Source organism: Phaseolus vulgaris, chromosome 11 (assembly GCF_051622355.1).
Source record: "Phaseolus vulgaris cultivar YP4 chromosome 11, ASM5162235v1, whole genome shotgun sequence".
NCBI lineage: Eukaryota > Viridiplantae > Streptophyta > Magnoliopsida > Fabales > Fabaceae > Phaseolus > Phaseolus vulgaris.
The window spans coordinates 11749473-11766697 of record NC_143508.1 but is presented as its reverse complement, the minus strand read 5'-3'; the positions used below and the strand labels follow the sequence as shown (position 1 = coordinate 11766697).

General features: G+C 32.3%; 1 protein-coding gene, 1 long non-coding RNA gene and 1 pseudogene across 2 annotated transcripts; 2 read left to right on the top strand and 1 right to left on the bottom strand.

Moving 5' to 3' along the window:
- Window positions 1–4864: 4864 nt before the first annotated feature.
- LOC137830986 (putative GPI-anchored protein At1g61900) lies at window positions 4865–15542 on the bottom strand. The gene is made up of 8 exons (XM_068638444.2): window positions 15210–15542; window positions 14534–14686; window positions 10787–11386; window positions 10417–10662; window positions 10290–10301; window positions 10064–10207; window positions 5853–5897; window positions 4865–5230 (listed from the first exon to the last, which is right to left on the bottom strand). The coding sequence occupies exons 1-8, from the start codon at window positions 15274–15276 to the stop codon at window positions 5160–5162; spliced, it is 1338 nt and encodes a 445-aa protein (XP_068494545.1). The 5' UTR covers window positions 15277–15542; the 3' UTR covers window positions 4865–5159.
- Window positions 5175–6157, top strand: LOC137830995 (uncharacterized). Its single transcript, XR_011084305.2, has 2 exons — window positions 5175–5279; window positions 5834–6157. It is a non-coding gene; the product is annotated as an uncharacterized LOC137830995 (long non-coding RNA).
- LOC150023067 (uncharacterized) lies at window positions 11384–14112 on the top strand (annotated as a pseudogene).
- Window positions 15543–17225: the final 1683 nt, after the last annotated feature.

Sequence of the window (17225 nt, the reverse complement as noted above, 5' to 3'; positions counted from 1 at the left end):
TATATAATCTTTATATTCATTATTATGAATATATGTTTATTAACTTATGAAGATATGTAATTCTAATTTATGATTAATTAATTAATTAGATTATTAAATTGCAACAACTAAAGAGAGGGTACATGATTTATTTTCTAATACATAAAGAAACACGAGTATTAATTAATTTTTTTTTACTGAAACCATGGTAACAGTAATGGCTTCTAATTTTCTATTAATTTTGTTTGGAGTCAAAGAATAGCACGAGTTCCATGCGAGTACGTTTCTTTTGAGTCAAATATCGGGAGCCGTATGATTCGGCACTTTGTATCAAATGATATGAGATTCAATTAAGTTGGTCTTCTTCTGTCATGCATCTCACTGGAACTTTAATCATTTGTTTTTGTGGGAGTAAGTGCAAGTTTTTCCACCAGTTTCTGGAATATTCAATTCAACAAAGTTTCATATTATACAAGTTTGATTGAGGGCCTCAAGACCATTTCCTTGACTTTGTCTTTTCGCATTCACTCATTTGCATGAAAATATAAACAAAGAAATGCGAAAAATAGATATTACAAAATTTTTCACATTAATAGAAAAAAATACGGAAAAACAGATGACACTGGTAACAATTCAAAACTATTCTTACTTTTATTCTACTTATATTATTAAATAATATATTATAATTATTTATATCTACATATAAATAAGAAGATTTTTTTCGTAATTCTTTTTTAATGTATATATTTATTTTTTTCATCTTATTTTTATATCATTATTTTATTATTTTAGAAATATAATAAGAAGTTTTTTTAATTTTATTATTATCTTGGATATTTCTTATTTTTTTGTGTTTATTATTTTTTTTTAATTTTATCTTCTAAAAATCAAACATAACTTCTTTAACAACTTCTCACTTATCCACTTATCAAAAACTTCTTACTTCCCTTGCTATAAAACACTTCTCGCATCTCTCTATCTTAATTGTTTCTTAAACTGATTAATTACAATATTAATGTATCTCAAGTCTCGGTCTCACTCCCTTCTCTCACATCCTTTTCTCTCAAAGACACTCTTCCATTCTTTTTTTACTTTTCGTACTTTCATCCTCATTTTTTTTTTATTTCTTGTTTTGTTCTAATTGGTCCATCTTTTTTACATGCATTGTGTTTACAATATGAATTTGTGTGGGTGACTTCACCATTACAACACCCAACCAGTAAGTCTGTATTCGAAAACCTAAAATTATAGAGTAAGCCAAAAGTGAAACCTAAATTTCTAGAATAAAAGAGTGTTCGAAATTATGGCAAAACACTTCCTTCTTTCTTTTTCATTTTTACCAATCTTTAATTAATTTGTTTTTTTATTAATAGTTTGATATAAAATACATAATTGTATTGGATTAATCTAGAGGGAAATCGTTGTCGTCATCAAGCGCATGAAGTTTAGTCAATTTGTTGAATTGGGACGAGTGACTCTTCGTCCAATGCGCTCTCTTCTCCAATTCCCTTCACTATGTTTCCTACACTCTCAAACGAGTAATTTTCTCAATTTTTTTCATAAGACACTACAACGGTAAACCTAACCATGTTTGCATTTCAGATTTGTAACAATTTGGAGAGAAATTTAAGCTTATTTACATGTTTTTGTTTTGTTCCTAGGCTTCTTGGATACCGTAAGGATCTAGAAAATTACTTTAGAGTAGAAGTGATATATTTTAAATGACTCCTGAATATTTTTTTTATCTAAAATGAAAAGGACATATAAATAGAAATTCAGTTATTTAGGTTTTATTTTAAAAAGAACCACCATCTCTCTAGAAAGTTCTTTTTCCTTTCTTCTCCCTTCTCTCTAAGATTCTGACTTCCTCGCTCATTAGTTCGACGATCAGAGTCCACCATCAGACTCCTGGCAGTGAGTACTACAAGACTGCCTGATCAAAATCTCTGATAGAGTAAGTTTATTTTTGCTCTTCTCTTTGAGTCAAATTTTGAACTTGTTAGGTTGTTTTTGTCCTTGCTTTGCATGTGACCCTTTTAGCTTCAGGGTTAATCTCTGCTAGTTCAGGGTCCTAGTGATATAGTTAGATTTTTTATTAGGACTCTGTGGTGCAGGTTAAGTTACCTTTGAGTTCTTGGTGGTTTTGGAGCTCTTAGTGAATATCTACTAAATTTCAGGTAAGGAAGCTAGTCTTAATTTCCAATAGAACACTAGGCTAAAAGATCTGGATGTGAGGGTGACGTGGTCACCAGTCTCAAACTTTCTTCCATAATTGTTTGTTTTAAGTATATTAGAAATTGACTGAGATTTGAATGTGAAATTTGATATATAGTTGCTGTTATAAAATTATAATGTTGTTGATTATTGGTTGTTTGATGTTGATTTACAGTAATTTTCAGCTATAACATGAACTTTGTTATTTCTGGGTACACTCTGGTGTCATTTAGATCAAACTAAACTATTTTCGATCAATCCAAATTTTTTGGGTACACTCTAGTGTCGTTTAGATCAAACTAAACTATTTTTTATCAATACAAAATTTATGGGTACACTCTGGTGTCATTTAGATCAAACTAAACTATTTTTTATCAATCCAAAATTTTTGGGTACACTCTGGTGTCATTTAGACCAAATTAAACTATTTTCGATCAATCCAAAATTTCAGGGTACACTCTGGTGTAATTTAGATCAAACTAAAATATTTTTGATCAACCAAAAGTATTGGGTGCACTCTGGTGTCATTTAGCTCACACTAAAATATTTTCGATCAATCTAATTATACATATATATATATATATATATTACTATTATTATTATTTTAGCATAGTTTATTTTGGATTATTATTGTTAAATAACTTTTGGATATATTTGGATTGTTAGAAAGTTTAAATTATATGTTATGATTGTATGGTGTATTGATGTGTTAAATGAAGTGTGCAATGATGTGAAAGTAAGATCAAGACATACTATTTTCAGGAAAGAAAATATCGTGTTAAGATTGTTTAGGATGTGCATTGACTAGGAATTCGTTTAAAAGGAGATATCCTGACTCTATTGAGATATTAGAATCATATAGATGAAGTTATTCAGGTGGTGAGAGTCGAAGGAGATTCATATGAATGGGTAAGTTGTTTGAAAGATAACTAACTTGACCTGTTACATGAGTTAACCCTGTCATACTAGGAGAGATATGATATTGAGATTATTTATGCGCATAGCTGTGTGGGTTTCACAGTGATATAGTATGACAGGTGCAAATCTCTAAGTCTAAGTCAACGCACGAGTCTTCCGGAAGTAGAGTCAAGTGTCTATGTGATATGAGTCAGTAGAAGTTTGATATATGAAAGATGAATTACGAAGATCTAATAGACATTTGATGGTTGACAACTTTTATGAGATTTGACGAATGATGTCGATTATTTTGAAATTGAAACTATATAAATTTTTAGTTAGCTTATCTGTTATTTTTTGTGCTTTTTTTTTATCTGTGATAATCATGTTTTACACGGGAACAGACGAGATTGCAGGTAATAGAGCTCCTCAGTGAGCAGCAGGAGGATTAGATAGATTTAAATTGAATGCTTTGCTTTGTTTTATTTTTAAACTTTTTGATGTATATATTAAATTCCTATGAAGAGGGATATCTTTTTTCGTTTGAGATAGAAACATGAGAAAATAATATATGTTTATATGTTACTTAGATATTGCATGCATAATATATTAGCAAATATGAGTAAAATTAGGGATATTACAGAAACGGAGGTGTAAAAGTCATTAATCCATAGGAGTAAAGAAGACATAGGGGAGGAAGCATAAAGAGAAAGATGAAAACAAGATGTGTTTATTTATTTATTCTCTTTGGCTATTTTATGTAAAAGAAATAGATAGTTACTAAAAGATGATACAATGATATATTGACTTGGATGTAATATTAATGGTAACATTAACAATTATTAAAATAAATAAAAATATCAAGTTGTGAGTGTTTAAATTTAGTGTACTCACATCTTAAAACATTAAAATATAAAATATTCAGGAATAAAGACAATATTTAACCTTATTTTTATTAGTCAAAAGTAAAATAATTTTTGAAAGCTTTTATAATTATGGAAAGTATTTATTTTGAAATAATATTATGTTTTTTTACTTAGGATAACAAACATATTGATAATTTATTTATTTAATTTTGTTAAAAATTTAACAGTATTAAATGTTAATTTTATGTTTTATTTTAGTTTTCAATATTATAAAATTGTGATATTATGTCTATAATATTTTTTTTTTGTGTTATTTAGTTATTCTAATAATTTTAACAATACCGTTTCAACGAAGTGAAATTTTAAAAGTAAGTTTGTATTATTATCATTATTATTTATAGTAAGAAAAGAATTAGAAATTAGATAGAAATAAACATAGTTGAAAATTGGTATATATCTACAATATCATATAAATCATATTTTTTTAAGTGAGTTCATTTACTTATAACAAAAATAATATTTTAATCAGACGAGTTCTATCTAAAAATAATTAATCATATCTCATTTTAAATTAATTTTAATCATAATAGTAAAATTGTAGTCTTACAAGTTGCAATTTCATTAATTAATTTTTTTTATCAATATCACAAATTTTTATAAATTTTTCTTTCACTTTCTTTCTTCTCAAATCCATCATTTTCCACTCCTACAAATTCATTCCTTAATCTAAACAAAGCATAATAATTTTAAAAAATTGGAAAAAATAGAATTGTTCTTCATTTTGAAGTTGATTATTTTTTCAAATTTATCTATTTTGGTAGTTTTCTTATAAAATTATATCGTTTATTAAATTACTTACACTTAAAAAAGGAATGAATAGAGGCAAAAGGAAAGGCAGAACGAAATTGTATTGTACACAGAAAGAACTGAGATCATCTTTTTTATATTTATACTATTCCTTATACGGAAACAAAATTCATTACAATTTCAAAGAATATTGAAACAATATGGTAATAATACAATACAATCATGAATCTACCAGAAAGACTATCTCAAAATAGTATTTCTGTACTCATTCACTAGTGACAATATAAACATATTCGATGATTGGATAAGAACAAGGACATAGTTCTTCCTTGGACCCACGAAGAATAGCCAACTTGTCGGAAAAATCCTTGTTGCCAAAAACACTTAAATACAAGGTTAAAGAAGCCTCTTGGGAAGTAGTATAGAGGTAAAGAGGAGAGGCAAAACCAAGGTATTAATGAAAAGACCTGCAACAAATGGAAAGTGTACATACTCTTCATCAATGGAAATGAATAGGTATGCATCCAATAGCCAGCATAGAAAAGCTCATATCATCAAGTTGAGAATTTTTCTAGTGTACTAAATTAAATTTTCTAAAATTCAATCTCTTCTTCAGAAGTCCCAAGATGATTTGGCTGAAAAGAAAACTCAATTACTAGTTTTAAGAAGATGTATAAATAATTCTGTTTATTCTATCTTACTTGTGTGTTTCATTTTTCTGCACGAATAGGAGGAAAGCATCTGCATCACATTAAATTAAAATACAAACTGATTTCACAGATTTTATATTGAACATTTGGATCTTTAATGATTAAAGAGATCATGGATGAAAGAAGAGAGGAGAAACCGTATAAGTATTAGTTTGTTTAGACTTGATAATCACATTCTCATTCGTGAAAAAGGTTTTTACTGTACTTGGATTGCTTGGATAGTCTTTGAAGTTGTAAGAATCAATTTTGTGGTGAATAGAAATGATTTTTGAGAGAAAATAAATTTAAAACAAACTGACCCTATATCTTACAACTACCACTGCTTTGAAAATAAACTGAAGATCAAACCTGAAATATCAGTTAGGAGCATGGCACTTACCATTTTGTGAGGATGTTGCCGTAGGAAGAGATGGAAGTTTTGTAGCTGCAATTGCATGATTGAAGGAACAAATGAATTAGCCATGGTACAGAATGGAAATATGTCTTTGCTCATGGTAAAAAAATTACAAAGGACAATCCAATGTTGAAGACAGGAAGATGATATATATAGGTGGGGAGCCTGTTAGTCAAGGATTCCTCATATCATTACTATTGTTTCCTTTTATTCCATTGATAGAATCTTCCTAATATTTGTATACTATTATAATTCCCTTTTTAGCTTATACAAATACGAATTTATATTGATTTGCCGGGTCTTTTTACTAACATGGGGAAATTTTTTCTTCTTTTTACGAAAATGGAGTCTGTACGAAGTTGGACAAGTCGTGTCGTGCCAACAGAACACGATTTTATTGTAAAGTTGTGTCAAGGTGGCACAATTTTTGTGTAATCATTTTAAACTAAAACCGTGTCATCTTAACACAACTTCATCACAATAAAATCGTATTACGTTGGCATAATTTCTCCAACTTCATAATATTTTGAAAAACGACCCCATTTCAGTAATAATGGGCAAAAATTGTTCCATACTGGTCAAAAATCCTAATTTGCCAACCATTTAGGATGGTAATTGAGCATGCATTATTTATACAAGAGAATACAATGAAAGAAGGCAAGCAGCACTAAATTCTTCACATTTTTATCACTTTACATATACAAACAAGTCATTGCAGGAAGTTGGCATGAGGGGGGACAGTTTTGAAGTTGATGGTGGCCTGAATTCAACTGGTTCCCCAATGCTAATGGTTGAAACTAGTATAGAGAATTAGCTTGAGTATTTAGAGCTAATCAAGAGACTACAAATAAAAGGAAACAACAATAATATCGGGACATGCTTCAATTGGTCCCACTTTTCTTTGGCAATAGAAAAAGAATGCAGATTGATAACTAACAAAGGGTCAATAGATGCAGGATCCAAGAGATAACATGGCCATCCTTTATTTGCCATGCGTCTAATGCCGATTGGGTAACAGGAGCAGTTATGGTTCCATTAATATGGCCACAGAATCATTTCCTTCTCACAAACACTAATTTTTTAAACTCCCAATTAAGTAAATTTTGCCCAGGGCAGTGGATGACAAAGTTCTCTGTGATTATGAGAAACTAAGAAAATCATGTGACCATGAGAAGCTTAAGATGATCCTATGACCATGACAAACTTAACAGCAAATCAAATATCATACTCGAGAAAGCAAATCAGAAACAGAACCAAGTCTATACTACTTCAGCAACCCTTAAGCCTAGTCAACAAGGCAATTCTGCTAAATACTTTCAATTGGTGTTTGATGTTGCTACGTATTGTTAAGGAAATCTTTCCACGCAGAACAATCAGCTATTTTTCAGGTTGAAGTTTATATGGATTAACTTGCTGCTATTCAGAAAGTCTATGAGTTAAGCAAGTGAGATCATTTTCTCATGAAGACTCATGAAGCTTCTACCAGAATTTGAAACTTTTTCCCTGCTTTACTGAAACAATGGTTTTCTTGCAAACAATTTGGTCATATTACTTGCAATTGCAACATGAAATTTTGTAACTATTGTAAGCAACATGGTCACATCAAAGACTGCCCAACTATATGCACGTATAAACTGGTGAAGGCCCTTGAAGGTGCTACCACTTCAGTGGCCCAGACCTCTACTCCTGCCACCTCCAATATTGGAACTTAAACTCCTAGGGATATCCAACAAATGGTATTATCCGTTCTTTCTACCTTGGGTATGTCCAATGTAGTTGCTTAGCTTTGGTTTGTTGATTTTGGAATCTCCAATAACATGACTGGTTCACTTGAATATTTGCACAATGTTCACACTTATAATGGCACTCAAAGCATTCAAGTTTATGATGGTAATGCTCTCCCTCTTTTCGTTGTTGGAAAATTAGTTCCTCTTTGCGGGATGAATTTGTATCCCCTGGACTTGCTTCAACTTTATTGGACAAATAGTGGATAACAATTGTAATGTCAATTTCTATTTGTGTTGGTTGTTCTATGCAGGATTAGACATCGTGGAAAGTGGCTGCAAGGGGGCCTAAAGTAGACAGCTTATTTTCTTTCCAATTTGGTTAGCATAGCCTTTTGTCTTTTTAGCTTTGTCGTAATGGTTCAAATAAGTGTGAGGATAGGCATAGAAAGTTAGGTCATTCAAATTTTGTCTCTTTCTAATGACTCTTTGGATTGTTCTATGTACAAACTTGCCAAAAGAAAAGCTCTTCCTTTTCCATCTCTAGCATGCCGTAATGATAAACGATTTGATCTAATTCATAGTTATGTGTAGGATATATCACAACTATTATCTCATTCAAAATATAAATGCTTTTAGACAAAAGATTGTCAAGACCCTTGTTTTGATTAATAACAAAAAAAAAAATGTCTAGAGGCACTAGACGAACTATTGTCTAAAACTCACCAAGACAAAGTATTGTCTGTATTCACACGAAGTGTCGCCTAAGGTTCCCCAATCAGACGAAGTTTAGTATGCGTTTGGGATTGAGTATTATTGATATGAACTCTATTTAATATTATTCTTCTGAGTGTCCTGTGTTGTTTTCTAGGTAATAAACTCTACCACGTAAGTAAAAAATATCCTCCAAACTATTGTGAGATAAGTAGATTGTTCTGTCTTATCAAAGAAACAAGTTGGTGAAATGCATTACATGACATTTAATGCATGATGACGATTCTCTTCATCCTCACCAAACCACAAACAAAGTCATGTAAAGGTCCTTCATAAGTATTTTCAACATCTGATTATCTTTTGTAACACCCTAAAATATTCCTGAAGACATGGACTACTCATATTATTGATGGACATAAGAAAACAATTAAGCAAACATTCTCCATGGTTCAGTTTGTAATACTCTTTGATACTTTCTTTGTGAGAATACCTAGACTAAGACATTTATATTCGTTTTATACAAACATTGTTTTCAATCTCTTGACTTTCTTGTAATCAGGGAAAGTGTAAAGAGAATACTTAGGTTAAGACCAGAAGTGGTTAACTTTAAATAATACTTGCCCTTTTGTGAGTGTTAGTGAAACTTGGTGGTTAGGGACGTAATCTTGATGGTTAAGATAAACCAATATAAATATTTGTATTTGTTCTTCTATGCTTTGATCTCCGCTTTAAAACTTTTTATTATTGAACTTGTTTTTCATCTTTGAAAAGTGTTTTACAAGTGTAACATTTTTTTATTACACAATTCAACTACTCTTCTTGTGTATTGTTTGAACTACAAATAATGGTAACATTTATGGATGAATATAGCTGTTTCACATGAATCTATTTTCACAGGACTAAATAGAATTTTTTTAGCATGTTCAAGAAATTTTTGGCACATATTGACAAAAATTTTCATGTGTATCAAATGTTTATGCACAAATTTTGGGTGGAGAACATATTTTTTCATGAGTTTCAGGAGTTACTGTAGCTGTGAGGTATTATTTCCAAACACCCTTGTCCCTATACCTTAACAAATGGTGTTGATTACAAAAGAATCGATAATTACTTGATGTCACTTGCACACTACTCCTTCAAGCTTTAGTCCTTTCTCAGTTCTAGGTTAAAGATTTGTCCACAAGTGTATATTTGATCAACTGTCTTCCATCTCAGGTTCTCCACTTTGATTCCCCTCTATTATCTTCACACTTTTGGTAGTGTATGTGGGTATGAACAATGTGCCTTTATGGGTTATGCTCCAACTAAAATATGTTTTCTCTGTTATGGTGTCAATGTCTTAAGTTGCACATTTCTAGGAATGTGACTTTCTTTGATAACCAATATTTTTTCCATGCCTTTCTTTTGATTCTCCTATTTGTGAGATGATCATGTTATTTAAGCTCGGAACTTCAGCATCTAAATATCTTTACCAAAGTTGTTCCTCGTCCCTGTCATCAGTTTCGACTTAAGAAATTGATGCTACTCAATTAGTCTCATCAATTTGAGGGGGTGTTAATAGGGATCTATTATTATTTTTCCTTTTATTTGATTAATAGAATCTGACTATAATTGTATTTATTATTAGAATTCCTATTTTAGCTTATACAAATAAGGAATTACATTAATTTGTCATAAAGGATTGTAATTGAGTATGTATTATTTATAGAAGAGAAAGAGGGCAATCAGCTAGAAATTCCTGATAGAGCTTATACATACTTCTATTGCATGAGGATGGAAGCAGATATGAAGATGTGGGCCATGGAGCTACAATGTTGTCATTAAGGTCACAAATGAATCCAATCCCTGAAGTTCCATCAAATACTGCATTTGAAGGCAAACTCGGCAAAAGGCAGCCAGATTCTGCAAGAAATCACAAAACCAAGATGATTGAGTGAAATTTAAATTTAATAAAAACATCCATTTTGTTATGAATGACATATACCTTGCAATCCAACTGATTGATCCAAGGGAAAACCCATCAATGCATAACAAAACAAGTGTCAGTATCAGTAGTTGCAGAAAGGGTAAAATAACAGTTTTCTAAGCAATGGAAATATGACAATGTCAACCTTGAAGAGAAAAGTCCTTCAGGCTTATGTGACAAAGATTATAAACATCTTTGGAGACATTTGCATTCTGCAGTTTCTTTCCAAGTGATGCAGCACATTTCAAGGCTTGCAGATTGGTGACAAAGCTCTGTTCTTGCAAATATGACACATAACTTTTGATGGCTTTGCAGCAAGCTGTTTGGTTATGTATGAGATTGCCGCATTCTTTCACAACACTTGAGACACTTGGAAAAACCAATGGGCATACTGAGTGATTTAATATAACAACAATGAACATTGTAAGATGTATGTTTTTACATTCCAATAAATTACCCAAAATTGTAATAATAAAATATAAGGAGATCTTTTTTGTTTTTCTCTCCATGCTCACCTTTGTTTAGGTTGCAATTTGACAGTCCTCTAAAAACATTATTTGCAGTGGATGGATCAAGTTTACTAGCCAGCCAACGTACAACAATATTCTTGCAATCATTGATCCTAGCTATCGGCCCAGGCATGCTTTGGTTTCCATCTGAAGTAGACAAATCATTCAAGGCAATTTTTCTAGCAGCATAATGTATGGCATTTTGGCAAACTTGATCACAACACTCATTTACAGGATCAATTTTTCTACAAGCCGTCAGAAGTCTCGAAGTATCTACAATACTCTCAAATTCATCCACAGATACAACGGGACAAGAGGCCTCAGTGAGATTTTTTGGGTGGACTGAACATATTTTTTTTAGGTTCTCATTTGCTCCTTGACTGACGAGGACCTTCTGAACATCAGAGAGGCATTGACTAGCATGAGTTGCATTCAAAGCTAGCACCCCAGAGTATTTGCTCGACTGCCCTATGAGGGTCACCAGCATGGCATCAAATTGAGGACAACATACGACATTTGCCAAATATGGCGCAAAGGATGCCCAGCAATCAGTAGCAGTTGTGGTCATTATATCTTGAGCAGCAGAGAAATTCAATGAACAAAGGCCTGGAAGCAAAAGGGAATTCTTGATCATCTCGGTAACCAAAAGGTTTGTAATTCAAAGGACTTTAAGATAAGCACATGTATTAAGGATACACATGCAACAGCATGTTCAAGAAAAAATGAAGTGATTTCACTGTTTGTTTGCAAGATACCATTTATAGTCCTACTCATGGGGATAGATTTATATCACATAATGAGCTAGGAATAATTGTAGAGTTACCCCTTAATATACACAAAACCAAATCCAGCAAAAGAATGAAGGATTTGATAACATTTCTGACACATAACTGTCATAAGAGACTCTTATGATGTTTTAGTTTAGGGTTGTTCTTATGTTTGTTTTTTTCTGTTAACCCTAGTTGCCAATTCCTATAAATAGGAATTGCGGTTGTAAAACAGGGGATTGATCATTGTGTGACATTGTATTCCTCTCTTATCTCAATATATGTGTGAATCCACTGTGGGAATCCCCATTTTCTGTAAATCTTCGTGTGTTTTCATGCCTAGATCTCTCTTCTCTTCTTCTCCGGTTTTCCCTCTTTCTTTCTTGCTTGACGTAACACTAGATGCTCTTCCTTGTCACGTTAGACGCTCTTCCTTATCAAGTGGTATTAGTCTTGGTTGATTCTTGATGGCCGATTCAACACACAAGGCTGTTGTTCTCAAGGAAAAGGAAGAAAGGCTTGCTGCCCGTTTAGATGCTCGAGTGGCAGAATTGGCAGGCTCTCTTCAACACACTTTGGCCTCTTTGAAAGATATACTTCAAGAACATGTTACACAATCTTCTTTCAATGAGTCCCACCCTTCTCATGAAAAAAAGTTCATCAAATTTGCACCTTATTCTGCTGGAATCCGCTTTCCACGCATTGAATTTCCTAGATTTAATGGTGAAATGTAAACCAATGGCTATATCAATGTGAGAATTTTTTCTCCATTGATAATACTCCCGATGATATGCGGGTACAATTGGCCATTGTGCATTTGGAAGGACGTGCTGTCCAATGGTTGCTTTGGCCAAATACACCAATTGTTCTTTACTTTCTTGGAAAGCTTACGGAGCTATGGTTAGGGAGTGGTTTGGGGATGTTTGCATTTACCCTATGGCGAACTTGATGAAGTTGCGCCAAACATCTACTGTTGAAGACTATTATGACGACTTTGACACCATCATTAACAGATTAAATCTTTCTGAATCTTACACGGTGAGTTGTTTCTTGGGAGGTTTAAAGAAAGATATTCAAAATGTTGGGGCGTATGTTTCAATCCACCACTGTCTAGCGAGGTTTTTCATAGGCCAGAATGTATGAAGCTGCTGATACATCAACTACCCAGGATCCTTCTTGGTATCTCACTGAGAGAATAAAGGGATTTTAGGGTCTAAACCTATGCAATTGGAAAAACCAGGATTGCAGAAATATTCTGATCGTTGGGACACAAATATTACGAACTACAAGGACTCTAACACCAACATTCATGAGTGAGAGACGATCCAAAGGCCTTTGTTACTTTTGTGATAAACCTCACACGCTTGAACATAGTTTGACTCACAAGAAACTTCAAATACATGTTATGGAAACTCAAGAACATTCTTCGGAGCAAGAATACAAGGAGAATGAAAACCAATCGGTTAGTGCTTTAACAGGGGCACCTAATTTTCGAACCATGAGAGTCACTGGTTATGTGAATAAACATCCTTTACATAGTGTCAGCACTCATAACTTCTTGGATATACAAGTTGCAAAGAAGTCTGGATGTTTAATTGAGGAACGTGATCCGTTGGCAGTAGCAGATGGCAACAAAATAACCATTTCTTCAATGGTTAATTTTTTTCTTGGCGCAAAGCAAACAACAAACTACTTTCACATCTGATGTGTTTCCCATTCCTTTAGGATGCTGTGACCTTGTTCTGTGCGTGGAATGGTTGGTCACTTTAGGAGATATCCCATGGAATTTTAGCAACTTTACCATGGAGTTTAGAGTTAATGGGAAGAGACATGTGACAAAAACGTGGAGCCACTACCCAAAACATCAAGACTGCAGCGACAAAAAACTTTATTAAAGCTATGGAAGAGGGAGTTCGCTTTTCTATTCTGCAACTCTGCAATACCAACACTAGAATTTTACAAGCCCTTATTGTACAGGCTGAACCACCACCAGTTCCACTCTATTCAGACGATGTTAACTGAATTTGATGATATTTTTAGAAGTCCTATGAAGCTACCCCCTTTCAGACCGGGGTTTGATCACAAAATTCCTTTGATACAGGGTGCTAACCCCATAAACAAGAGACCATACAGATATTATAGATAAGCTGGAGCAACACTCTCTTAACAATGGCATTATACAACATAGTAATAGCTACTATGCTAGCCCAGTTGTGTTAGTACGGAAGAAAGATGGTCCTTGGAGATTGTTACTTACAAGAATTATATATGGCACCAATGGCACAGAATCTTCACATCATTACATTTGTACTTCACCTTCTACCCAGAAAAAATAGCACTAGTCTTCAGGTACAAACCTATATTGTTGCACCTTACCATAGCACTGAACTCATCGGTGTTACACTTTCACCACTGCTACACTATAATTTCACACCGCAACCTTCAGTAGTCAGCATCTTTCATGTCTATTTTGTAATATATCAGCTAATTTATTCTCTTTGATTGGAATATTTGACAACTTTTCAATCTACTTTGGATCTTGGCCCCCCTTTCTTAAGATTAAAATCTTGGCCATGGCCCTGCTTCCCACTATTCACCAATATTATATTCATCAATAAAAGAAAACATCTTACTTATTTCTAGGATTAGTTTCCCTATTTTTTCATATCTCTTAGGCTTACCCTATTTCCTTATCTTATCATGATCTATTTCCCTACTTAGTTAAGATTATGATCCGTAATAATAAAAATTATTGGTCTAGGTTTTATAAGCATCTTATCAATACATTATAATTTGTAACACATCTCGGTTAATATTAATTTAGTGTTTCATTCTCCTTTATCCCACTTCCTCCCTTTATACCTAAAACCCCTTACTTTCTACAACCAACAACTACAATATGCCAAAGGGTAAGCAGTATTTGTGTAAACAAAAGAATCATAATGTAAGGTCTCACTGACAGACTTAAAAGAAAAGGCAAACATACCTGATAAGGTGGGCACAGAATTATTTGTGAAAGGTCTCAATGGGGAAGGAGCTATAAGAGGAATAAAGGGCTGTGGCTGTGTACTTGGAGGGAAAGCAGGAGGCAACGCATCAACCTTAGTAGTGATTGGAGAGCCCTGAGACTTGTTCACAACTGCCAACATAATCGGCAATTTTCAGCTTAAGGAATTATCTTTCTACAAGAATACATTTCTAGAAGAAAATAAAATACTCCTCCATTGCCTAAGGCCTCAAAATAAGTAAACACGCATTCATCATTAAGATATCAGACACACTGCATTATTTATCAACTACATGCAGAAACATTACACATCATGTCAGCTTGGACAACATATTCAGCTCTTTGGCTACTATTTATGGTAGCTCATTGGCCTTCTACAATGCACAAAGAACAGTCTCATAAAAATGTATCAAGCTTACCCTTTTTCATTATGGTTTGTACCCAATGTACACAACATCAACAATACACATTATTCTACCTGAGATGAAGCATAATTCCATTACTTTTTGCAAATTCACTATCATATCAAACAGAAAATTTCGTGACCCAACTATCAAAATGCAAACTTGAAAAGCTTAGCGACAATTTAATCATTAAAGAGTCAAATTCGCAATTAAGGGTCATGCATGTATCTGCTGCAATGAATAAAACACACCTAAAAGAAAAACAAGGAGAAAGAGAGTAATTTGAAGAAGGAAAGTGGGAGAGAGCAAGCCCTTCATAGTTGCAGCTTGTCAGCAACCAAGGCAATGAATAATCCCAAAGTGAACATTAAGAAGTTGCTCCCAAAGTGAACAAAAAAGCTTCAATGCAAAGAGAGAGCAGTGAAGAGAATGGTGCAAGAAAGAAACCCCTTTTTCATTGTTTTCGTTGACTCAGTCACTCACACAATGGAGTTCAGAGAAGAGAGAGAAAGAGATGGCATTGCCACTTGCAAATGCCAGGCATGTGTATCAGGGATGATCACGTGAGGAGCACGTGATGGATTGAATGCCATGTGAAGAGGTAGCTTCGTTAGTTAATCCCATGTTACCTGCTGTCCCAGCACCCATCCACAATCAATTTTAACCGTCCGATGCTGGTAAGACCAACCATGCACCGTTCGATTCAAGCAACCATACCCTATCCAATTAACTTTTCTTTCTATTCAGTGCAAGTAATCATAAATAACAAATTAATGCAAGTATATTTTATATTATCAGTACATTATCGATAACAGTATTTACATTACAATATTACGATTTCGGCTATTTTGATATTAAAAAAATATTTTAGTAAGCATGTTTTGCTTGTGTTTAAATTCTTAATTAATGGATCATTATCATGTAAATTAAAACATAATTGGTTTCTAATTATTTTAAGCAAAATGTTAAATTCGAAACTTATAAACCAAAAAAAAGTTGAATATAGAAATAGGATTTGATTAAAGGTGTAAGTTAAATCTTTTGACAACAATCAGTGATAAAAATAAAAATATGAATGTTTGATATTTAAAATAGTCATTACAAAGATTTACGTACTTTTATCGTACTGATTTACAATTACATAATTATGTAAAAACTTTTGCAAGAATTATTTATTCATGAAAACAAGAGACTTTTTAATTTGAAGTGCTTTAATAAAATATATGAAGGATTTTTAATTTTAATAAAAACATATATATATATATATAATGGATTTATTTTAAAAGAGTTGTATTTAATGCATTAATTTATAGTAAGAAAAAAAGTTAATTAAACTAATAATTGTATAAAAAATTTAAAAATCTGTCAACAGACATGAGATGCGAATTTGATAAGTTATAATATACACAATCATTGACTATATAAGACTTAAAATTCCATTATTTGTAAAGCAATGAAGAAGAAAAACACTGTATAATGGACCCATTAATCATTTTCATTCAAGATAATTACCACCCTTTATGCCATATGCCACAAAACAAATTGACATGAATAAACAGGAAGATATATAGTAATAAAAAAAATAAAAAAATATAGTAATAAAAATAGTAAAACAAAAGTATTAATTAAAATAAAATATATTTATTATTTTGACTTCAAGTTCGTGTTTGGTCCGCTTAAACTTAGAACTTTGTCACTACACTATTTTTTTACATTATTTTTTTTACTTTAGATCATATTGACATGTTAACACATAAAAAAAATATTGTCTAAAGTATATATAATCAAAGATTTTTTTTATTGTTTCTATGCAGTAAAGTTTATAGTAAAGTTTATTTTTGTCTGATTCAAAATATTTGGAAAAACGTTGTCTATTTATTTGAAGCAACAACGTTGCCTATTGATTTGAAGCAACAATTAAAAAGAGTATATTAATATTAAAAATACTAGGAGTACTTCGGACAACATTTTTTTAAAATGTAGGTGCTTTAAATAATATTTTAGACCATACTTTTTAAATTGTAGGTACTTTAAATAATATTTAGACTACATTTATTAGGTGTTGCTTTTAATATTTCATATAACATAACTATTCTAAGTTGTCAATCTCACCTTATTCTAGTAATTTCCACACGCTCCAACCTTAAACACGTTCCAAAACATTCCAAAAACCTGTCCTTCGAAAGCATTTCCTAAATCTCGAAACCCAAATTTCGCTATTCGAAACCTACTCTGAAAAATTCAAGAACGCTCACACACTGATAGTC